This window comes from Somniosus microcephalus, chromosome 2, assembly GCF_052327205.1.
Source record: "Somniosus microcephalus isolate GS21.2 chromosome 2, FLI_Smic_1.0, whole genome shotgun sequence".
NCBI classification, from domain to species: Eukaryota; Metazoa; Chordata; class Chondrichthyes; order Squaliformes; family Somniosidae; genus Somniosus; species Somniosus microcephalus.
Window position 1 is genome coordinate 297,997,509 of NC_140988.1, and position 25,185 is coordinate 298,022,693.

Below are 25,185 nucleotides of genomic sequence, written 5' to 3' on the forward strand. Positions count from 1 at the left end.
TGTTGTGGTGAGGGGAGGACGGGAAAGCAAGAGGTGCATGTGAGAAGGAGGACAACATACGAGGATATCAGCATCTTGTATCCTTTCAGCCCCGCCGCTGGCCAAGGTCTCAGCCATGACCCTGCCAAGAATGGCCTGTACCGTCTCCTCCAAGGGGGTGAGGTGAAGCTAGGAATGGAAGATGTGCCTCGTGTTTGGTATAGATTGTTGATAAGTGAGTGATTGGGGAAGGGGGATCGTGCAATGAGCAGTGTGCGAGGCTAGTGGTGCAGTTGGTAGGAGACGGCTTTTGCAGATCCATTCACTGACCTTGACCACTGGTCGGAGGACATGAAGCTTCTTTAGGCACTGGAGCCAGGCTGTGGGGCCTTAGTGATGTGGTCCCACATTGTTCTTTCTGGAGGGCCTCCTGGCCCCTGTGGGTAGAGGACCTCTCTTGCAGTGTTGACCCACTGTACAAAGCTGGAGTGCTGCGTGCGAGGCACTGGGTGCCCCTTCCCTGGCATGTTGAGCCATTTGTGTTAGTGCTGAAGCACTTACCATTTTTAGGTGCGGAAGGCAATTCAGCTTTAAGAGCTGAAGACTGCCATTTGGGAATTATTTTTAATGTTTTTTTTCTGAAGGCAGTTGAGCTCTAAGCGCTAATAACTGTCTATTTTTAAATGTGGTTTTTTTCACATTTTAGAAGGCAGTTCCCCTTTAAGGGACTAACACTGCTTTCTAAAATGACAGCTTTGCTTTAAGAGAAGGCTGCTCTTGCTCCAGGGATGCTATGACCACACTACATTGAGACTCCTGCTGTAAGTAGCGCCTGAAAACTAGCCTTACACAGTAAGTTTGGAGCTGCGCTAATGTTAAACAGCAAGCAGCACCAAAATACCGGTGCTGCCTGCACGATTAATTCGGGTGGCAGGTAACTGCGGCTCGCAGTGGCACCGGCAATTTTTCACCGCACTCGAATTTTTAGCCCCAAATTCTTTTGGGTTGCAACTACAAATTAAGGCGATTCCCCAAAAGGTAGGAGATAATTAGTGCGCTTTTTAAAAAAAAAATGTCACAATATAGTTACACATTTGTAGGTGCATGCTTCAAGAAAAAAAAGGGGGGGGAGCAAATATTGCAATTTAATGTTGGTTGAAAAGCATTCAGAAGCAAGCTACCTGCTGCTGATGATTCATTCCCTTCTGCAGCCCAGGATTTTTCAGCTTGTCCTCCTTGAGCAGTGGCTGTTGAATTTGAGCCATTGAAATCTCCCGATCTGGCCACGTTTGTAGGACTCCCTCCTTTCTGAGGTGAAGTCACTTGCTCGGGATTTCCAGGAGAGTCATTTTTGGTTTTCATTCCTAATGGCATTTCTATTTGATCTATAAATCCCTGTTGTTGTTTTTCATTTATACTCTGCTGTAGCTGTTCCTCATTTTTACCCCCAAATAAGAGGGATGCTCTTGTATCCCCTCCTGCATCATTCAGCCAGGGATTGCCATCAAGGACTTCCCCCAATCGACAAATCTGAAGGATTTTGTTTAGGACCCTTTTTTAAAGGAGAAGAACTGCATAACAGAAATATGCATGAATTACTCTTGGAAATGGAGTATAATTGAAATTCATACACCACTGATAAATGAACAGGCACAATATTAATCTTTCAATTTTAACTACATATAACATGAATACCACAGATAATAATCAAGAGTTAAAAAAATGTTCAACTAATGTTGAACCTCATCAGTCTCTAATTTAGAAACACCCACACTAAACAGTATCCCTTATCAAATGTTATTTTCCTGATATTTAAATGTACACTTCCAGCTGGTTGAGCTAGTCCTTATAAAAGTTATAGAAAGGTGGACTAGCATAACTTTCTCGATCCTTTGACTCTGACACATGGTTTTCAATTACTAACTTATACCATCTTAAAAAAGCGTATTTAAAAAAAAACACACTTTCTAGGCAAAACGTGCCACATGTAGACCAATACAGCTGTAAGTAATTCTAACAATTAACAGTGCTTCCTCATTACTTGCTCAGTACTGCACACATTGTCAGGATAAATCCAGGTTTATAAAGTGTTCCTCTTATATATCAAAACTTACAAACCTTGCCAAAAATTGTTCGCCGCCAGAGAAACTAGCGGTGGTCACAGCAGCTCTGTTCAAACTATCTGATTCAGACATCTTAACAACTTAAATCACTTTCAATGAAAATATGAACAAAATTATGAAATTGGTAAACTTCATTTTTACATTTGTATGAACTAATATGGTACTTCCAAGAATAAGAAGTTACTACAGTTAATATGAGTACTTTATATTTACATCACAGAAGGAGGACTGTTACTTACCAGAGTGTTTAAGTATTGAGACAATGGAAACAGGAAGTAGATTGGCTTGCAGTAACTGAATTTATATACCGTAGCACAACCCTTTAAAAAAGTTAGGTAAAAAGGACATCACAGCCAAGTCAAACCACATCCCAGATTCCAGTTGATTTTGGACGGGGAGCAGGAGTGTGTGTGGGGGAGGGGCAGGTGGTGAGTAAGGAAATAAGAATGACAATTGTTATATCAACAGAATGAAGTTACAGCAAATCTACTTTCCCTATTCCCCAGTAATTATTGTTCAGTCCTGCTCAGTGTACCATTTTAATTCAAGAAAAAAGTTATCCTATGACCAATAATTTGTATAAATATATACTTTTTTTTAAATTTCAAAATGATTGAACTGTAGCCCAATTAGTCATTCCAATATAAACATTTTACATAGGAGCAATTAAATTTCTAGCATACTTGGTCTAAATAGAAATTGAAGTTCAGCATGTGCAGTAATTAGGGTAAAGAGCATTAAAAACAGTAAAAGAGAACATGTTGTACTCTGAACAATTCGCAACAATGTTCTACATTGCTACAAAGTGTTTTGGACATTGCAACAATGCAAATATGCAGCGTAACTGCAGCCAAATTGGGACCATCTTGAAAGCAAACTAAACTGTCAAATATTTCCTTTCTAGTCTACCAGTTACATCCTCAAAAAATTCCAGTAGATTAGTCAAGCACAATTTACCTTTTGTAAATCCATGTTGACTTTGTCTGATCCGGTCAATGTTTTCCAAGTGCTCTGCTATTACATCTTTTATAATGGACTCTAGCATTTTCCCCACTACCGATGTCAGGCTTACCGGTCTATAATTCCCCGTTTTCCTTCTACCACCTTTTTTGAATAGTGGGGTAATATTAGCTACCCTCCAATCCATGGGAACTGTTCCAGAGTCTATAGAATTTTAGAAGATGACCAGCAATGCATCTACTATTTCTAGGGCCACTTCTTTAAGTACCCTAGGATGTAGATTATCAGGCCCTGGGGATTTATCGGCCTTCAATCCCGTCAATTTCCGTAACACCATTTCCCTACAAATATTTATTTCATTCAGTTCCTCCCTCTCATTAGACCCTATGTTCCCTGACATCTCTGGGAGGTTATTTGTGTCCTCCTTTATGAAGACAGAACAAAAGTATGTATTTAATTGGTCTGCCATTTCTTTGTTCCCCATTATAAATTCCCCTGATTCTGACTGCAAGGGACCTACGCTTGACTTCACCAATCTTTTTCTCTTCACATATCTATAGAAGCTATTACAGTCAGTTTTTATGTTCCTCGCAAGCTTACTCTCATACTCTATTTTCTCCCTCTTAATTAATCCCTTTGTCATCCTTTGCTGAATCCTAAACTGCTCCCAATCCTCAGGTTTACTGCTTTTTCTGGCCAATTTATATGTCCTCTCCTTGGATCTTATGCTATCCCTAATTTCCCTTGTTAGCCACGGTGGAGTCACCTTTTTTGTTTTATTTTTATGCCAAACAGGGACGAACAAATTCTGTAGTTCATCCATGCGATCTTTAAATGTTTGCCATTGCCTACCCACCGTCAACCCTTTGAGTAACATTCCTCAATCAATCCTGCCCAACTCGCACCTCATACCATCGTAGTTTCCTTTATTTAAATTCAGGACCCTAGTCTCTGAGTCAACTACTTCACGCTCCATCTTAATGAAGAATTCTATCATATTATGATCGCTCCGCCCAAGGGGCCTCGCAGTGTAGGAAGAGGTTTCATGACCTTCTGCGCATTGGAAATGTGAGTATGACTTTCCCATTACCCTCAATCTGCTCCCCATTGCCTCTCCTCACCAGCACTCAGCTGTAGCAATGTCTTCCTCCACATCCCACTTGACACTGACATCCATGCACCCTTACCCATTCCCTTTCTCTCTCTATAGTCACATTCACCTAACTATTCAACTATGCAGCCCTCACACTCCCTATCACTGTGATGCTATGAAAACAACTTACAACACACAGGGAAGGGCCTTGGTCTTGCCACCTCACTCCATCTTTGTCTCCTTCTAAGCATCTACGCTATGGATTCTCTACACTCACTCCTTCATTCTCACTCAAACTCCACTTGTCTCCCTCATTGCAGGAAAAGAGAGCTCACAATAAGAGGGAAAGAGCGAGGACAGGAGGAGGGCCACCCTCAGTAGCCCAGCTCACCCCCTGGGAGGATGCGGTCCTGGAAATCGTGGGAGTGGAGAACGATGCGGTCCTGGAAATCGTGGGAGTGGAGAACGATGCGCAAGTGGGGGATGGACAGACGGGTGTATCACAGCAAGCTGGTGACAGAATAGTTTTCCATCTCTCTCACTGACATTGCATGAGTCACTGATAATGATTCTGAAGCTCGAACAGATGGACTTATGATCATCTGAAATATGCAATGTGCATGTAGCCTTGGCATCACATCTCTGACTCCTTTACTCCCCCACAGGACCATCAACAGCACCCGTCCCCACTAGCCAGGAGGAAGAGCCTGAGCATCCAGACTCCTCAGAGGAAGCTGCAACCTCTGAGGGCGCAGCATCAGCAGAATTCGACGCACCCAGCACCAGCGCAGACACACTCACCTCAGTGGGACCATCGCGAGATAGAGTAGTGCTGTCACCTGGTGTATCACAGCTCACAAGTGAGCATCAGCAGATGGTGGAGACAGGGACAGCAGTGGAGAGTCCTAGTCAGAGGGCGCAGGACTCACCCAGCTCGGCTCAGCTGCATGTCCGACCCTCTGCCTCTGAGTCCATCCACAAGATCAGCGGTGCTGGAACTCCAGGAACAGATGCAGGAGTCTCTGGCAGGTTTTGTCTCCAGGGTCGCTATGAGTGTGGAGCGAATGGAGGAGTCCATTGCAAACATGAGCAGAGCCTTTGTGGAGTCATTGGTGCATGAATGCATCACCATGGAAAGGATGGCAACTTCCATGGAGGTGATAAGTCGCCAGAGTGCAGAAAACATGGTGAGTGTTCTGAATAGAATGACATCTCTGGAGGAGCGATGGTCATCTATTGAACAGAGAAACCAGGCCTTCATGGAAGTCCTTCTGAGTAGGACTGCCAGTGCAGATACGGGTCCCCATGGCCCCCCTGATGTGCAGCAAGGTGCTCTCAAGCCACTTGCAAGCGCTGAGGGGGACCTGGAAGTTGGTGGCAGACATCAAGGAAGTGGGGACTCCTCTCCAAGCGCTCACACTTCCATGCCACTGCAGAGCCCTCGGTCAGAGCCCCACCAGAGTCCACACCCAACTGAGATCGGCATCTCAACTCCTGCACAGCCGCAGGAGCAGCAGACTGTTGGTGAGCCCTCACAGGTTTGCAACCCCAGAGGACGCCCGCCAAAGGTGTCGAGACAGGAGCAGCAAGAAACTGAGCAAGGGGCCTCCACATCTGCTGAAGCCACAGGGGAAGCACCACGTAGGAGCACGCGTAAGAGAAAGATACTGCACAAATAGTCACAAGGGTAGTTACTTGGGTGAAATTTGATGTTTAATGTTAAAAAGCCATCAGATGGGTACTGTAAATAAAAAATCTGATGGCTACTGCTGCAGTTGTGGCATGTGTCATTTCACTAATGGGACTTCCACATTGAGGGCTTAGGATTACTTGCAATTGTTAGTATGGTGGTCAAATTGTTAGGAATCCACTGGTTCTTGGCCATTGTCGAAGCTCTGGTAAGAAGTTGCGAGGCAAAAGTGCTTGATTGGCTAGGCTAAGCAAATCTGGCCAAGATGAGTGCGTTCCTTGCATCCCGGGCAGCAATGTTCTCGCGTGCTGCTGCCGCTGGTTGATGGGTCTCTGCAAGATGTTCGTTTTCGCCCACCTCCACCTCGGAGGAGGATATGTGAGGAGCCACTTGGTCCTCAGGAATCTGCAAGCCACGACGCTGTGCCATGTTGTGAAGTGCACAGCAAACCACGACAATTCTGGAGACCCTGGCGCTCCTTGTTGCTGCTGCTGTTGGTGCTGCTGTTGTTCATGGTTCTGCTGGTGATGCAGCTGATCTTCATCCTCATCTGATGTCCAGAAGGGAAGGAAATAAATGACTCCCATGCTTCTGGTATATGCCTCAGTTGAGGAAGCGCTCAGTCAAGGTGGCGAGAGGGGTTTCCCAGGAGGTCACATTGGAGATGGGTGTCAGGCTCCAACCTTCCACAGCTGTGGCTATGCCTTCTAAAAGTTCCCCCAGACCTGAGCCAACAAAGTCCTGCCACCTGCAAATGATGGCTGATCAAATATCCTATTTAATGGTGGAGTTGCAGCTAATAGCTAGCAATCCAATTGTGCTCCCGCCAGGTTTCACCGTCGTGTTTCAGAGCAGGCGTGCTTCACGTGGGAAAAGGGTTACAATCACAAAGGCCTTTCAAAATGGGATTCGACTACCTCTAACTTTAGTTGAAGGTGAACGTCTGAGGAATACACCTGATCTGGGGTAGCCCGAAAGGGGCTAGGACTAGTAACAATCCTTTCAGTTGTTCTGTTGGGAAAATCAGGTTTCTAGCATTATATGTTCTCACAAGCAAACAGGAGGAAATATTTTGTTGGCGCTTCATTCTAACGGAACAGAACACGGGTACTAGGAAAATATTCTGAGTGAAACCTTTGCCAGTTTGGGCATGATTAATGGAAAGTGAAAGCAGAAATTACAGAAGACAGTAAATTCAGTCTGCTGGCAAAGGACTAAAACCAACACAGATGGAAGGGACCAAAGTGGGGAAATAAAGGGACTTTTCTGTGAATCTTACACATGCTGTGTAAGTGCCCAGCATTCTTTTTGCAACTTCCAGAATATTTGCAGTCTCCGTTTAGCGGTTTTTGGGATTTACGAAGGGGAACATGTTGTTCCACAACAAGATATCTGCTGTTGGCAATATTACAGGAATCCTATAAAGCTATTCCAAGTTTTTTGCTATTCAGGAAATATATAAAATTGACTTGGATAAGTTAAGTGTAAAGCAACAGGACAGACTCTGGAAGAATGTAACTCCTGCTGGCCAATAAGAGTTGATGGAATTATTCTGTTAAGTGAGATGGCCCTTCCCTTTTTTATTCTAACCAAGTTTTTTTTCTAAACTTCTGCTGGCATCGATCAGATTAACCTGTTTTTACTCTCTATAACTTAGAAAATGTTAAAATCCTTTGCGGCTGTACTTTTAAAACCACACAGGTATGCGCAGTGTGTGAACACAACAGTACAATGGACATGGTACACCTGCAGGCCTTCGTAAATCCCAAAAGCCACTAAACTGAGACTGCAAATATTCTGGAAGTTGCAAAAGAATGCTGGGCACTTACACAGCATGTGTAAATTTCACAGAAAAGTCCCTTTATTTTCCCACTTTGGTCCCTTCCATCGGTGTTGGTTTTAGTCCTTTGCCAGCAGACTGAATTTACTGTCTTCTGTAACTTCACCTTTCACTTTCTATTAATCATGTCCAAACTGGCAAAGGTTTCACTCAGAATATTTTCCTAGTGCCCGTTTTCTGTTATTCCATCAGCATTTACTTTTGACTACACCATTATTAATTTTGTATTGGAACAGACAGGATTTAACTATGCAAACAGTCAAGCCAACCAATACAACCGTCGTTTACCCGAACATGCCATACAATTCAATACTTGAATTGAACCAGAAGCAATAAATAAGCAACGGGTTCCACTTCCCTACATGAGAACATCTTGAGCACAAAAGTTTATAAAATACAAGTACAGGATAGGGATCAGAATAGTCAAAATTGAACATGTTCTACAACTTTCCAGAAATTATTTCTTTTAACAACTTGGCTCTATTAACAACTCAAAGGAGCTCACGGAGAAGAAACAAATGGCAAGTAATAGCATAGAGTGTTAGATAAAGTATGATCAAAGAAGCAGATTTTAAGGAGGCTTTTAAAGGCAATGAGAAAAGTAATCAGGCTGAGGGGTATAGGGAGAGCATTTCAGAGTAGCAGAAGACAGCTGAAGGTTCTTAAGGATAAAGGCTCATCTCGGTTATGATTAGAGACAACAGCAGCAAGGACACAAAGAATAACCGGTCAAGGGGGAAAGTATTCCAACACTCTCAGCTACTAGAACCCAATCATTCCTAAATAAGAGCATTGTGATCCAAGTAGAATAGATAAAATTAGGTTGTCAGGATTCCGCTGTATTCCAATATTACGCTGGACATTCTGCTACATCTGTCTGTAGAATGAGTATCAATACAGCATTACCAACTAAAAACAAAATTCTGGAAACATGCAGCAGGTCAGGCAGCATCTATAGAGAGAGAAACAGTTAGCGTTTCAGGTCTATTAAGTTACATCAGAACTGGAAGATGTGAGCGATTAACAGCCTTTAAGCAAGTACAGACCTTATTACCAATTGTCCAGTCACACAGTACAATATAATGGCATTATTCCATCACTGAAGCAGGTAATCTGTCACATTCAGTTTCCCTCACCCCCACCCCAGACCACAAAATAAATGCACAAAAAAAAGCAACTTCTCACCAACGTATAAACTTAAAGTTGAACTCATTCCAAGGCTGAGGATTGAGTTCACAATTAAATGAACAGCTCAAAGTTTGTTCCTTGTTTAAGAAATCATTATGGTCAAAGAAGTCATATGCACAGATTATTTTGCAAGATCCATCAAAACAGTTATGTTTTCTCAACCATCCCCATATGCATCTCTAAAAATATTTTTTTTTAATTAAATTAAATACTGGGGAAAAACACGTGCCCATCCCATTTTCCAATAGGCATAATGTCCAGCACCTTATTATGGGCAGGAATGAGCCACCCTCTATGGATTCTGCCAGTACCTACATTAATCTGGCCAGGACTCCTTCAACCTCCCCAGCCTTCACCTTACCTTAGGCTATGTCAGGAGATGCAAAACCTCAAGCTGGGCTTCCTTCAGCAACATTAGTTACAAGACTTCCATCTCTGAAACATTGCTCACTTTCACAACACTTTTCCACACATCATCTCAAGTCTCGATTTCCTAGGGTATCAGCCTTAGCTCAGTGGTAGCACTCTCACTGGAGGGAGAATGGTTGTGGGTTTAAACCTTACTCCAGAGACTTCAGCACATAATCTAGGCAGACAGTTAGTACAGTACAGAGGGAGTGTTGCACTGTCGGAGGTGCCATCTTTTGGATGGGACCTTAAACCCATTTCCCCTCTGTGACAGATATAAAAAATCCCACGGTACTATTAGAAGAGCAAGAAAGATCTCCCAGTGTTCTGGCCAAGTTTTATCCATCAACCAACACCGCTAAAAACAGGTTAACTGGTCATTTAACTTGTTGCTGTTTGTAGAACCTCCCAAAGTGGTTGCTATGTTTGCCCAAGCTATAACAATGACTACATCTCACAAAAATGTACTTCATTAGCCAAGCAGCACTTTGGGACATCCTGAGGTTATGAAAGGTGCTACAGAAATGCAAGTTCTTTCTTTCATAGAATGGTTACAGCACAGAAGGAGGCCATTCAGCCCGTCGAGCCCGTGCCAGCTCTCCCCTGCCCTTTCCCGGTAGGCTTGCAATTTTTTTTTCCTTCAGGTACTTATCCAATTCCCTTTTGAAAGCCACAATTGAGTCTGCCTCCACCACCCTCAGGCAGTGCATTCCAGATTCTGACCACTCACTGCGTAAAGAAGCTTTTCCTCATGTCGCCTTTGGTTCTTCTGCCAATCACTATAAATCTGTGTCCTCTGGTTCTCGACCCTTCCACCAATGGGAACAGTTTCTCTCTATCTACTCTGTCTAGACCCCTCATGATTCTGAACACCTCTATCAAATCTCCTCTCAACGGTGAACAACCCCAACTTTGCTATTCTAGCCACGTAACTGAAGTCCCTCATCCCAGGAATCATTCTTGAAAATCTTTTCTGCACCCTCTCGAAGGCCTTCACATCCTTCCTAAAGTGCGGTGCCCAGAATTGGGCACAATGCTCCAGTTGAGGCCGAACCAGTGTTTTATACAGGTTCATCATAACTTCCTTGCCTTTGTACTCTATGCCTCTATTTATAAAGCCCAGAATCCCACATGCTTTTTTAACCACTTTCTCAACCTGCCCTGCCACCTTCAACAATTTGTGCACATATACCCCCAGGTCTCTCGTTTCATGCACCCCCTTTAGGATTGTACCCTTTAGTTTATACTGTCTCTCCTCGTTCTTCCTACCAAAATGTATCACTTCACACTTTTCTGCATTAAATTTCATCTGCCACATGTCCGCCCATTTCACCAGCCTGTCTATGTCCTCTTGAAGTCTATCACTATCTGTAGTGTATGTACCCGTCTATCTTTAAGAGAACTATTTTATGTAACCGTTCACCTTTAAGAGAACTATTTTAGGTGTGGCACTACTTTGTTTGGCTTCTGTATACGGTAATACCGACGGTGACCACACCAGTATATAAGTGTTGTGCCAGGAGTTATTGGGCAGATTCGCCCTGACCTTCGAATAGTAAAGTCCTGTTTTAAGTTACTCTTGGAGTCTGTGTATTAATTAACTAAACAACCCACAGACTTTACACTATCCTCCTCACTGTTCACTATACTTCCAAGTTTTGTGTCATCTGCAAATTTTGAAATTATTGCCCTGTACTCCAAGTCCAAGTCATTAATATAGATCAAGAAAAGCAGTGGTCCTAGTACCGACCCCCAGGGAACACCACTGTATACCTTCCTCCAGTCTGAAAAACAACTGTTGACCACTACTCTGTTTCCCCATCACTTAGCCAATTTTGTATCCATACTGCCACTGTCCCTTTTATTCCATGGGATTTAACTTTGCTAGCAAAAGCCTATTATGTGCCACTTTATCAAATGCCTTTTGGAAATACACATACACCTTGTTAACTGCATTGCCCTTATCAATCCTCTCTGTTACCTCATCAAAAAACTCAGTCAAGTTAGTTAAACACAATTTGCCTTTAACAAATCCATGCTGGCTTTCCTTAATTAATCCACACTTGTCCAAGTGACTGTTAACTTTTTCCCGATTATTGTTTCTAAAAGCTTCCCCGCTACCGAAGTTAAACTGACTAGTCTGTAGTTGCTGGGTTTATTCTTACACCCTTTTTTGAACAAAGTTTGTTTCGACCACAACAACCCTTCTGCACTCCTGGCTCGGCTCGCCAATTTGTTGAGATTAACTTCTCTCTGGTGTTTCAAATAATCAGGATCAAGTGCAAACCAATATGGTGGGTATATTGGCCTAGAAATTGAGTTGCCTTAGCGCCGCTTTTGAGGCGCTAGAGGGACTAGCGCCAGAGTTATGGCCAGTTCAAAAATTCCCTGGGGCCCTAAAGCGGCGTTGCACCGGTAGCGCTGCGCCGGCACCGATGACGTCATCGGTGTGCGCAGCGTCCCGGTTGCCATGCCGACGGGCCCCAGCGCCGAAATTCAGTTGCGGCCGCCTCGCCCGTGGCAGCCGCAACTAAGACTCTGGCAACAGAGTCTTACATGACTTTGCGCCGGCGCATTAAAGGCCCCGCGGCGGCCGGCCGCTTTCCCGCCGGCCGCCTGGCCGCAGCTCCCTCCCCGGACTTCCCCCCCCCCCCCCCCGGAACAGAAGCAAGCCCGGCACTTGTCCGAGGTGCCGGGCTCATTTTTAAAAAGATTTTCGTGGGCCGCGGCCGGGTGCAGCCAGCTCCTCCTTAAGGGAAGGAGGAGGCCTGCACTTCCCGAACCTGCCGCACCGCAGCGGGCGCCGCAGCGCCGGAATAGCGCCGAAATTCAGCGCGTAGCGCCAGTTTTCAGGCGCAAACAGCTCTCAGCAGCGCCGGCAGCCGTTTGGGCGCAGAACTATTGAATTTTGGGCCCGACCAGCGCGACTTAGCTCCGGCACTAACTTCCGGCGCTAAAGCCCTGGCTGCGCCAAAACTCAATTTCTAGGCCATTGTGTTTAATCGGAGTTTAAGATGGAACATAACACACTAGTTATACAGCAAAAACATACGACCGTGACAAGTAGCTGATATCGGACCCGATCGGACAGACGGCTGGCGTGCATGAACAGCTCCTCTTCTTCCTGAACTGCCCAAAGAATGTTAGGCCGAAGTCAGCATTAACTCCACTCTCAGGTGTCCTTTCTTCAGCGTCTGTGCTAGGGGCTTTTATGTCTCTTTTTTATACCCTTTTTTATGGGTGGACCTGGGATAGAATATTGACAAGACCATTTAACCTATAGAGGTTCCACTTAAAACAAAGGTGCCCAATGGTATGTCAAGTTCTTTGTCTAAACCATGGAAAAAGGGTCAACCTTCATGTTATCTCCCACCTGTCAAGGGTCCTTTTTAGCCGTTACACATGGTTTCTGTACCTAGCCAATCAAGGCCTTACAACATGCTGAGGACTGTTTCTCCCTTATCTCATCCGGCCCTTTCCTTCCAAGCTATAGTCTCTTATTTCATCCTGTCTTGTCCTCCCCAGCCTGGAGTCTCTTATCTCATACTCATTTTCCAGGAAAACAAAACTTAAGCAGTTCCAGTAAAACACAACTTATACATTAACCCCTTACTTGTCTCGAGCTCTAATACAATCATTTAAACACAGTATTATTCGTGTAACCATATATATTTTTTTTGATATCTCTAATTTCGAAGTCATATGTGCTCTTTTTCTGCCTCATCTTACTCTCTATCTCTTTTGTCATCCAGGGAGCTCTGGCTTTTGTTGCCCTACCTTTCCCCTACTGTACCCAAACAATCTCCTCTTTAAAGGCAGCCCATTGTTCAGTTCCTCCACAAATGATAGCCATAAAATTATACCACAGCCTGCTGTCCTTACTTAAAGTTGTATACTCTCATTGCCCCCAAACTCCACTGGCTCTCATGCCCCAGCAAATTGACTACAAGATTCCAATCTTCACTTTCAAATTCCACCCCCCGCCCCCTCACCCCTCCAAGCAACAAGGCCTCACTACAGCCTACCTTAACAATCTTCTCCAGTCTTACATAACCCACACGCTACCATCCACTCTTCTGACATCTGATTACTCCTTATACTTTGCTATCTGCCCTCCACTGTGGTCACTTTATCAATTCCCTTAGTAGATCTTTCTGCTTGGTCATCTCCCTCTCAGTTTTCAAAACTCATCTCTTCAACCATGTCCTGCCAACACTGCAGTTTCTCTCACTTAGAACTGAGATGAGGAGGAATTTCTTCGCTCAGAGGGTCGTAAATCTGTGGAATTCCCTGCCCCGGAGAGCTGTGGAGGCTGGGTCATTAAATACATTTAAGGTGGAGATAGACAGATTTTTACAAGATAAGGAAGTGAAGGGTTATGGGGAGCAGGCAGGGAAGTGGCTTTGAGCCCAAGATCAGCCATGATCTTATTGAATGGCGGAGCAGGCTGGAGGGGCCAAGTGGCCTATTCCTGCTCCTATTCCTTATGTTCTTATGCTCACATATTGCACCAACTCCCACACAACTGTTCCACAACTTAATCCCAGTATTCACTTCTGATTCAGGTCATGTTGGTGGCTGCAAGACCAGCTGATACATTCAGTGCCATTCATCTTCACATCAGACAGGCTCTGCAACAATTGTCAAGGCTTGGCAAAATTCTTAAACATAGTGTCAGCTACAGCTGATTTTATTTGCAAATATCACTACACTACACCCAATATTCTGTCTGATCCCCAGCATCCACGTTTTAAGCATTCCATTGCCAGAAGGAACAAATGATGCACACACCAGAATAAAATAATGAAGTTGGAGTTCTAATTAAATTATTCCTTAGTTGCTCTCCAACCTTCAAATAGCTTCCGGACTTCACTCACCTGCTTTGGGCAGCGGTTCCTCGATGCTCCATACCGGCCTTATCCTGCCTACGTTGGCTTGTCCTTCCATGGGATCTCTGACTTTGACCTCGGTCTCCCTACTATTGTCCCCAACCTATTCCCTGCTACCAGGAATTATGTATTCCATTAATTACATTTAAACAGGCCTATGTAACCTGAGCTTTCCTGTGTCCATTCGTGTGCGCACTTTGGCTGCAGCTCCGGACCCGAGCCATTCCACGTTTTCCCCCCTATTTTCCATCTCTCTCTATCCCTCTCTGACTGCTCTCTCCTGTCATCATGCCTCCTTTCATCTCTCCTCTCTGATACACTGCCCTCCCAAAAGTCTACCCCAATCCTTCATTACTCTTCGACCTTCCTACTCTCCTGCCGCCGTCCCAAGTTTGACTCCTGTTATATCCGTGTATCTTAATGTTGTTGTAATGTCAGTGTGTAATTGAGACACGGACTGCAGAAGTTGGTTATAACAGGTGTTTACTGAATGGAGACAAAACTGGAACTACTATACAAAGTTACTACACAGGCTTATATACAGGGGTGGTCACTACTGGTACTGCAGTATACAGGGGCTGCAGAATATAGTTCCTTCCTCAAGGTACATACACTACAATTCCTCCCCTTTTAGCTAAACAGTACATAACATTCGATTAATAATTAAATAACATATTTACAATTAGAGTTGCTATATACATTAGCTGAAGTTAATCAATTATAAATTCAGTCTTTGAGGAGGCTTCCTGATTCTGTCCAGATAACGCCTCTTTGGGGTATCAGGTTCTTCTGGCAAAGTTGATTCGGGATCAACGTCGTTGTTTGGTTCGTCTGCTTCCAATATCACTGATTCTGAGGTAGATGCAATTGGTACTTCGGTTTCATCACCAGGTGTATAGGATCGTGGTGTAGATTTGACATTTTCCAGTGACTCTAGAATCTGGTCAGCATGGCGTCTTACAATGCTCTCTCCAACGTCCACGGTATACATTAGAGGTCCTTGCCGTGTGCAGATCGTTCCTGGCTGCCATTTCTCTGTGCGGTAGTCCCGGGCCAAAACTGGTTGACCTATCTTGAAACTCCTGGTTGGCCTTTCATTCATATTCTGAAACTGCCTGTTCTCCACATCTCTTCTGATGTTTGGCTTAACCAAATCCAAGTGGCATCGTAGTGTCGCATTCCGGTAGGCAAACAAGAAGTTATCCACCTTGTGTTGTAGGGGTATGTCTTCATTACACATTGCCTTGATAGCCTTCTTGAATGTTTGAACGAACCTCTCAGCCAATCCATTGGTGGCTGGATGATATGGGGCGGATGTGTAATGCTTAACACCATTGTTCTTTAAGAACCTCCGGAACTCTTCAGACACAAACTGTGGTCCATTGTCGGAGCAAAATCTGTTCAGGCAGCCCATTTCTGGCGAATATGGTTCATAAGACTGTGATAGTTTTTTCTGTGGTGGTTGAGGACATTTTTATTACCTCTGGCTACTTTGAATGTGCATCCACCGCAATTAAAAACATCGAGTCCATAAACGGACCAGCAAAATCAATGTGTACCCTTTGCCATGGAGATGAGGGCCACTCCCATGGATGTAGAGGGGCTTCTGGTGGGGCGTTTTGGACCTTCTGGCACCCTGTACAGCTCTTGGTCATCTCTTTGATTTCTCTATCGATTCCCGGCCACCACACAAACGCTCTGGCTAAGTTCTTCATTTTTACCCCTCCCAGATGACCCTCATGAAACTCATTGAGCACTCTATCCTTCAATTTGGGTGGAATTACTACTCTGGATCCACACATCAAGGTTCCTCGGCACACTGACAGCTGTTCTCTTCTCGGCGAGAATGCTGGCAACAGTGGTTCGCCATGTGCTGGCCATCCCTTCACCGTTAAATCATAGACCCTGGAGTGTGTCGGGTCATTTCGTGTTTCCTTTTCTATGTTTGCATTCGTCACAGGTAGACATTCGACTATGGTCGAGTGGAATATCTCCACAGGATCCACTGCAGGTGCTTCTTCCACCGTCGGCAACGGTAGGCGCGACAATCCATCAGCATTCCCATGCTGTTTAGTTCCTTTGTACTCAATGTCATATTGGTGTGCCCCTAGGAAAAGGGACCACCTCTGTAGCCGTTGTGCTGTCATTATCGGGACGCCCTTCTTAGGGTTGAAAATGGAGACAAGAGGTTGATGATCAGTTAGTAGAGTAAATTTCTGTCCGTGCAGGTAGTGATTGAACTTCTTCACCCCCCACACCAGGCTGAGGGCCTCTCTGTCAATCTGGGCGTAGTTACGCTCGGCTGCAGTTAACGAGCGTGATGCAAAAGCTATCGGCCTCTCTGAACCATCAAGGAATTTATGTGACAGTACCGCTCCAACGCCGTAGGGAGACGCATCACATGCCAGTCTTATCGGTAGTGATGGGTTGTAGTGAGCCAATACTTCTCTTGAAGTGATCAGGCCTTTACACTTCTGAAAGGCCCGCTTACATTCATTGCTCCATTTCCATGCTACTCCAGTTTGTAGCAGGGCGTTCAGTGGGTGCAGAATTGTGGACAAATTCGGCAAAAACTTATGGTAGTAATTCACCAATCCGAGGAATGACCTCAGTTGCGACACATTTTCAGGCGCTGGAGCCTTAACTACCGCTCCAATTTTGTCAGGGGACTTATGTAACCCCTCTTCATCAATCACGTGGCCACAATACGATATTTGTTTCTTTAAAAACTCGCACTTGGGGCAATTGGCTCGTAGCCCACGTTCTCTTAGTCTAGTGAGCACCTGCTCTAGGTTGGCAAGGTGTTCACTGTCATTTTCACCTGTCACTAGGATGTCGTCCAAGTAACACTGAGTCCCCGGAATCCCTTGCCGGACTTGTTCCATCACTCTTTGCCATATAGCCGGAGCTGATGCTAATCCGAATACCAGTCGATTATACTGGTAAAGACCTTTGTGAGTGTTTATCATGAGATATTTCCTAGAGGATTCTTCAACCTCCATCTGCAAATATGCTTGCGCTAGGTCAATTTTTATAAAACGTTTCCCTCCAGATAGTGAGGCGAAAATATCTTCTATCCTCGGAAGAGGATACTGTACTGTGTGAAGGACTGGGTTCACAGTCACCTTGAAGTCCCCACAGATGCGAACCTTCCTTGGCTCTTCAGACTTATTGTTTAATGTTTTCTTCATGACAGGAACAATGGGTGTCGCCCACTCGCTCCAGTCTACCTTAGATAACACGCCTGCATTCTTCAGATTCTCCAGCTCTGCCTCGACGGCTGGGCGAATTGCATACGGTACCGGTCTTGCTTTGAAAAACTTGGGAATTGCATTCTCTTCTATTTTTATCGAGGCGGTTACGCCTTTAAGAGTTCCCAGTCCTTGTTGAAATACCTCTTTAGCGTTAGCTAACATTTTTGACAATCATCCAGGTGTGACGTCGTCATCCTTTTTACCAGCCACAGTCAGTGCCTGAATGGAGTGCCAGTCTAAACTTATCTTTCTGATCCATTCACGTCGCAATAACGGTGGTCCACCATCTTGTAGTATGTACAGATACAATTTCTGTATTTCCTTGCCGTTGTATTCGACAGGCACCCTTACTTTCCCTCTGGGGTATACTTTCTGCCCCGTATATGTCTTCAAGACAATGGATGTGTCTTTCAAGGGTATGTGTGAGAATAGCCGCTCGTAGTCTCGTCGATTCATGACGGTCAGGGCTGATCCTGTATCCAATTCCATTTTGACTTGGGACCCTGCTATCGTGAGGGTGACCCAAATGGTTCGGTGATCCTCTTTTGTGATTACGTTGTGTAGTTTGAGACAGCTTAGTCTCTTGTTCCCGGATTCACTATCGCTCTTCTGGTCTTCGGAACTACTGTCCGTCATCTTTTGTACTTTCCTGTACTTTTCCTTAGTAGTCTTTTTGTTGTCGTTAGTCTTCTTCCCGGACCTGCAAACTCGTGCAATGTGTCCCATCCTTCCGCATTGCCTGCATGTTTTGTCCTTGAACCAGCAGTCCTTCTGGTCATGGGCTGTTCTGCCGCAGCGATAACACTTTTCAAATCCCCGTGTCATTTCATGGGTGCCGTATTCCTGTGGCTTTTGCTGTATTTCCGCAACTCCCCTTGCTGCTGCTTCGTACGATACTGCCACGCTGAAAGCCTTATCTAGCGTCAGCTCTTTCTCTGAGAGTAACCTCTTCTGGGCTCCTTCACTCAGGAGTCCACAGACAAATTTGTCCCGTAGGGTATCTGCCAGTCCTGCTCTGAACTGGCAGTGCTTTGATAGCTTGCGTAGTTCCGTAAGGTAATCAGCATTGCTCTCATCTTTATGCTGATTTCTCTTGTGGAATTTAAATCTTTCTGCTATCAGCAGCGGTGTAGGATTTAGGTGTTCCTGTAGGATATCAACAATTTCGTTAAAACGCTTCTCCATCGGTTTGACTGGAGTGATCAGGTTCCGCAATAGGCCGTACGTTCTTGCGCCCATTAAGTTTAGTAGTACCGATGCCTTTTTCTCATCGGCTACTTCATTTGCCTTGCAATATACTTCGACTCTTTCCACATACGTGGTCCAGTCTTCTATTTCATTATCGAAGGCAGTGATATTGCCAGTCTTCGGCATCTTGGAGTTCTAAGATGGCGCCTCCCGCGCTTTGCCTTCTTCCCCAATAAAACAAAATGTCGCCTCCCGCGCTTTGCCTTCTTCCCCGATTGAACAAAATGGCGCCTCCCGCGCTTTTCCTTCTTCCCCGCTGGATTAAGATGGCGCCTCCCGCGCTGGCTTTACCGCTGCTGCCAACGCTGTTGCTGGCGTTTTTATGCCTTGATGGCGACGCCCTATGGTCTTCGCGCGCTTCCCCCCACGCTGTTGCCAACGCCGCTCTCCATGGTCCCCGTGGCAAACTGCAGCTCCTCGCGGCTTTCTGCGCTTCTAATTTCTTTTTCTTTTATTTTAATTACTGTTCCTGTCATCAGAGCAGACCCTATGGGACACTTTCCTCCCTCTTCTCGGGTCTGTACGCTGCCCGGCTTCGTAGCACCGGCCGCGCCCTGTGTGCTCCACCCTCTCTCTCTCTCCTCTTCCCGACAACGCTGCTCGGCCCCGTTGAAAAGCCACCCGATCGAGCTCTAGCCCGCCGTAGCCCAGGCAGGATCAGTGTACTACCTGCCACCAACCCGATTAGCTGGAACACCATAGACTGGAGAACCAAGCCCAGATCTCGACAGCCTCTCCTGCAAATCTTCGAATTCGATGAATCAGAGGGCGGTTGCCCACGGTCGACGCCCATTTCTTCTGTTTGTTTTTTTTCCTTTTTGGATTTCTTCCTTCTGGCTTCGACCTCTAATAACTTCGCTTCAGGGATGGATCCCCGTGAGGTGGTGCAGAACTGTAGGTAAGTTCGGATCTGTTCCTCGCCAATGTAATGTCCGTGTGTAATTGAGACACGGACTGCAGAAGTTGGTTATAACAGGTGTTTACTGAATGGAGACATAACTGGAACTACTATACAGGCTTATATACAGGGGTGGTCACTACTGGTACCGCAGTATACAGGGGCTGCAGAATATAGGTCCATCTTCAAGGTACATACACTACAGTTGTGTCCTTCAATAATCAGACAACAGACTGCAGGGAACGATTCAACAGGTGTTTACTGAATGAGGGTTACTCTAGAACTAACTGTACAGATCACTACTCAGGGTTTATATACAGGTGTGGTCACTGCCGGTACTACAGTATACAGGAGCTGTAAAAAGTAGTTCTCTCCCTTAAGGTATACATTACATACATTACAATTCCTCCCCTTTTAGATTAACAGTACCATAATACTCATTTAACAAATAACATTTTTAATGTACAATGTTATATGAAAACAGTCCATTCATATATTCAGTCTCTGGGGAGGCTTCCTGATTCTTTCTGGATAACGCCTTTCCCGAGTGTCTCGCTCTTGGTGCGGAGGCGATTCTAGCACCCTGTCGTCAGTTGATTCATCAGCTTCCAATGCTATTGTTTCTGAGGTAGATGCGACCTGTACGTCAGGTTCCTCACCAGGTACGTATGGCCGAGACATGGGGTTGACTCGTTCCTGTGACTCTAGGATCTGGTCAGCATGGCGTCTCACAATGTTCTCCCCAACATCCACTGTGTACATTAGTGGCCCCTGCCGTGTGCATATCGTTCCTGGTTGCCATTTCTCTGTTCAGTAGTCGCGGGCCAAGACTGGTTGCCCTACATTGAAGCTCCTTGTCGGCTTCTCATTGATGTGCTGGAATTGCTTATTCTCAACATCTCTTCGTACGTTTGGTCTGAGCAAATCCAGACGAGATCTCAACCTTCGGTTAAAGAACATCATGGCTGGGGCCTGGTTGGTGACTGCATGTGTTGCATTTCTGTAGGCTAACGGGAAATTGTCCACCTTATGCTGCAGTGGAATGTCGTCATCGCACATGGCCTTTACTGCTTTTTTAAAGGTTTGTACGAACCTCTCAGCCAATCCATTTGTGGCTGGATGATACGGGGCGGATGTGTAATGCCTTACCCCATTCCTTTTCATAAAGCTTCGAAACTCTTCGGACACAAACTGTGGTCCGTTATCAGAGCAAATCTGCTCTGGCAAGCCGTTCCTGGCAAAAATGGTCCATAGGACTGCAATAGTTTTCTCCGTGGTGGTGGAGGACATTTTGATCACCTCAGGCCATATCGAGTGCGCAGCCACGGCTATTAAAAACATTGAGTCCATGAATCGACCAGCAAAATCAAGATGCACCCGTTGCCATGGAGATGAGGGCCACTCCCATGGGTGTAGAGGGGCATGTGGTGGTGCCTTTTGGACCTTCTGGCATCCTGAGCAGCTCTTTGTCAGGTCCTCGATTTGCTGATCGATCCCCGGCCACCACACATAAGCCCTAGCAAGGCTTTTCATTTTCACCCCTCCCAGATGACCTTCGTGAAGCTCATTGAGCACTCTCTCCCTTAACTTGGGTGGAATTACCACTTGGGATCCACACATCAAGGTCCCCTGGCATACTGACAGCTGTTCTCTTCTGGATGAGAATGCTGGCAACAGTGAGTCGCCATGTGCTGGCCATCCCTTCACTGTCAAATCATATACCCGAGACAGTGTCGGATCATTTCGGGTCTCCTTCTCTATACCAGCGTTAGTTACTGGCAAGCATTCAATTATAGTCGAATGAAATATTTTGACAGGATCCACTGCTGGTGCTTCCTCCGCAGTAGGCAGTGGCAGGCGTGATAGCCCATCAGCGTTTCCATGCTGTTTCGTGCCCTTATACTCGATTTCATATTGGTGCGCCCCTAGAAAAAGGGACCATCTTTGTAGCCGTTGCGCAGTCATCACGGGAACGCCCTTCTTCGGATTAAAGATGGAGACAAGTGGTTGGTGGTCAGTCAGCAAGGTGAACTTCTGCCCGTGCAGATAGTGATTGAACTTTTTCACTCCCCACACTAGGCTGAGGGCCTCCCTGTCAATCTGGGCGTAGTTACGCTCGGCTGAGGTTAGTGACCGAGACGCAAAGGCTACTGGCCTCTCCGAGCCGTCCGGGAATTTGTGCGACAGCACCGCTCCAATGCCATAGGGTGATGCATCACACGCCAACCGAATTGGTAGTGCTGGGTTGAAATGAGCCAACACCTCTTTTGATGTGATCAATGCTTTGCTCTTCTGGAAAGCTCGTTTACATTCGTCACTCCACTTCCATGGTACCCCCGTTTGCAGTAGGGTGTTCAGTGGGTGTAGTACGGTAGACAAATTCGGCAAGAACTTATGGTAGTAGTTCACCAGCCCGAGGAACGACCTCAGTTGTGACATATTTTCCGGTGCTGGAGCCTTGACTACTGCCTCAATCTTTTCAGGGGACTTATGTAACCCCTCTTTATCAATAACGTGGCCACAATAAGAGATCTGCTTCTGGAAAAACTCGCATTTGTGGCGATTAGCTCAGAGCCCATACTCCTTCAATCTAGTGAGCACCTGCTCCAGGTTGGCGAGGTGATCACTGTCATTTTCGCCCGTGACCAGGATGTCGTCCAAATAACACTGGGTCCCTGGAATCCCTTGCAGGACTTGTTCCATTGCCCTTTGCCAAATAGCCGGAGCTGATGCTACCCCGAACACCAGCCGGTTGTATTGGTAGAGACCTTTATGAGTGCTGATCGTGAGGTACTGTTTCGAGGCTTCTTCTACCTCCATTTGCAGGTACGCCTGGGCCAGATCAATCTTAGTGAAGCGTTTCCCTCCAGATTGCGAGGCGAAAATATCTTCAATCCGCGGAAGCGGATATTGTACAGTGTGAAGGACTGGGTTCACTGTCACCTTAAAGTCCCCACAGATGTGAACCTTCTTTGGTTCCCCAGGCGTATTACTCAACGACCTCTTCATTACAGGGATGATGGGTGTAGCCCACTCTCTCCAGTCCACTTTGGACAGTACTCCTGAACGTTCCAAACCTTCCAGCTCTGCTTCGACGGCTGGGCGGATCGCATAAGGTACCGGTCTGGCCTTAAAAAACTTTGGGCTTGCATTTTCCTCTATTTTGATCGTCGCTGTTATGCCTTTTAGTGTTCCGAGTCCCTGCTGGAACATTTCTTGTGCGTCAGTTAGCATTTTTGACAGTCGTCCAGGTGTGACGTCGTCATCCTTTTTGGCATCTACAGTCAGTGCCTGTATGGCATGCCAATCTAGCTGTATCTTCCGGATCCATTCACGTCCTAGTAGTGGTGGTCCTCCATCTGGCAATACATATAGGTCCATTTTTGGTGTTTCCTTGCCGTTATATATAACGTTCACCCTTATTTTTCCTTTGGGGTAGACTTTTTGCCCCGTGTACGTCTTCAAGACAATCTTTGTATCTCTCAAGGGTATATGTGAGAATAGCCGCTTGTAGTCCCTTCGGTTTATGACTGTTAGGGCTGATTCTGTGTCCAATTCCATTTTCACTTGGACTCCTGCTATCTTGAGCGTGACCGAAATAGTTTGGTGATCCTCCGTTTTGATCACATTATGTAGTTTCAGACAACCCAGCTCCTTGCTTCCGGAGTCTGTATCACTCTTCTGTTCGTCTGAACTACTCTCCATCACCTTATGTACCTTCTTGTACTTCTCCTGTGGAGATTTCTTGCTGCTGGTTTTCTTTCCCGACCTGCAGACTCTTGCTATGTGTCCTACTTTTCCACACTGTCTGCACACTTTGTCCTTGAACCAGCAATCATTATGGTCGTGTGTTGTTCTGCCGCAGCGATAGCACTTCACTGTTCCGTATGACATTTCATTTGTGCCATATTCTTGTGGTCTCCGTTGTATCTCTGCAGCACCCCGTGCTGCTGCTTCGTGTGCTACTGCAATGCTGAAAGCCTTGTCCAGCGTAAGATCCTTTTCTGATAGAAGCCGTTTCTGGGTTCCTTCACTTTGAAGCCCATAGAGTCATAGAGTTATACAGCACAGAAAGAGGCCCTTCGGCCCATCGTGTCTGCGCCGTCCATCAAGCCCTGTCCAATCTAATCCCATTTTCCAGCATTTGGTCCATAGCCTTGTATGCAATGGCATTTCAAGTGCTCATCCAAATGCTTCTTGAATGTTGTGAGGGTTCCTGCCTCTACCACCCTTTCAGGCAGTGAGTTCCAGATTCCAACCGCCCTCTGGGTGAAAAAGTTCCTCCTCAAATCCCCTCTAAATTTCCTGCCCCTTACCCTGAATCTATGCCCCCTTCTTATTGACCCCCCTACTAAGGGGAAATGTTCCTCTTTATCTACCCTATCTATGCCCCTCATCATTTTGTACACCTCAATCAGGTCCCCCCTCAGCCTTCTTTGCTCCAAGGAAAACAACCCCAGCCTGTTTAGTCTTTCTTCATAGCTGAGGCGCTCCATCCCAGGTAACATCCTGGCGAATCTTCTCTGCACCCTCTCCAAAGCAATCACATCCTTCCTATAGTGAGGTGACCAGAACTGCACACAGTACTCCAGCTGTGGCCTTACCAGCGTTTTGTACAGCTCCATCATAACCTCCCTGCTCTTATATTCTATGCCTCGGCTAATGAAGGCAAGTATCCCATATGCCTTTTTAACCACCTTATCTACCTGTTCCGCTGCCTTCAGGGATCTATGTATATGTACACCAAGGTCCCTCTGACCCTCTGTGCTTCCTAGGGTCCTACCACTCATTGTGTATTCCCTTGCCTTATTTGTCCGTCCAAAATGCATCACCTCGCACTTTTCAGGGTTAAATTCCATTTGCCACTTTTCCGCCCATCTGACCAACCCGTTTATATCGTCCTGCAGCCTGAGGCTTTCCTCCTCGCAATTTACCACCCCACCAATTTTCGTGTCATCTGCGAACTTACTGATCATACCTTTTACATTCTCATCCAAATCATTTACGTAGATCACAAACAGCAAGGGACCCAGCACCGATCCCGGAGGTACCCCACTGGACACAGGCTTCCAGTCACAAAAGCAACCTTCGACCATCACCCTCTGCCTCCTGCCACTCAGCCAGTTTAGGATCCAACGTGCCAAGGCACCCTGGATCCCATGGGCTCTTACCTTCTTGACCAGTCTCCTATGCGGGACTTTGTCAAAAGCCTTACTGAAGTCCATGTGTACCACATCATTTCCCTCATCCACACACCTAGTCACCCCCTCGAAAAATTCAATCAGATTGGTCAGACATGATTTACCCTTGACAAAGCCATGCTGACTATCCCCGATTAATCCTTGCCTCTCCAAGTGGAGACTAATTTTGTCCCTCAGAATTTTTTCCAATAATTTCCCTACCACAGATGTTAGGCTCACTGGCCTGTAATTCCCTGGTTTATCCCTGCTACCCTTCTTGAATAATGGTACTACGTTAGCTGTTCTCCAGTCCTCTGGTACATCCCCTGTGGCCAGAGTGGTTCTGAAAATTTGTGTCAGAGCCCCTGCAATCTCCTCCTTTGCCTCACACAGCAGCCTGGGATACATCTCGTCCGGGCCTGGGGATTTATCCAC

At 45.9% G+C, this 25,185-nt stretch overlaps 1 protein-coding gene across 2 annotated transcripts in view; it reads right to left on the minus strand.

Annotated features, from left to right (window-relative positions):
• LOC147123468 (long-chain-fatty-acid--CoA ligase ACSBG2-like) overlaps positions 1 to 25,185 on the minus strand; it is a 182,268-nt gene that overhangs the window by 129,435 nt on the left and 27,648 nt on the right. Inside the window, exon 2 of one of the 2 annotated variants that reach the window (XM_085973380.1) lies at positions 1,161 to 1,550. The exons of the other annotated variant lie outside the window; for it this stretch is intronic. Coding sequence (XP_085829506.1) covers positions 1,161 to 1,353 — 193 coding nt within the window. The 5' untranslated portion in view covers positions 1,354 to 1,550. The remainder of the gene's footprint in view (positions 1 to 1,160; positions 1,551 to 25,185) is intronic. 2 annotated transcript variants of the gene reach the window in all.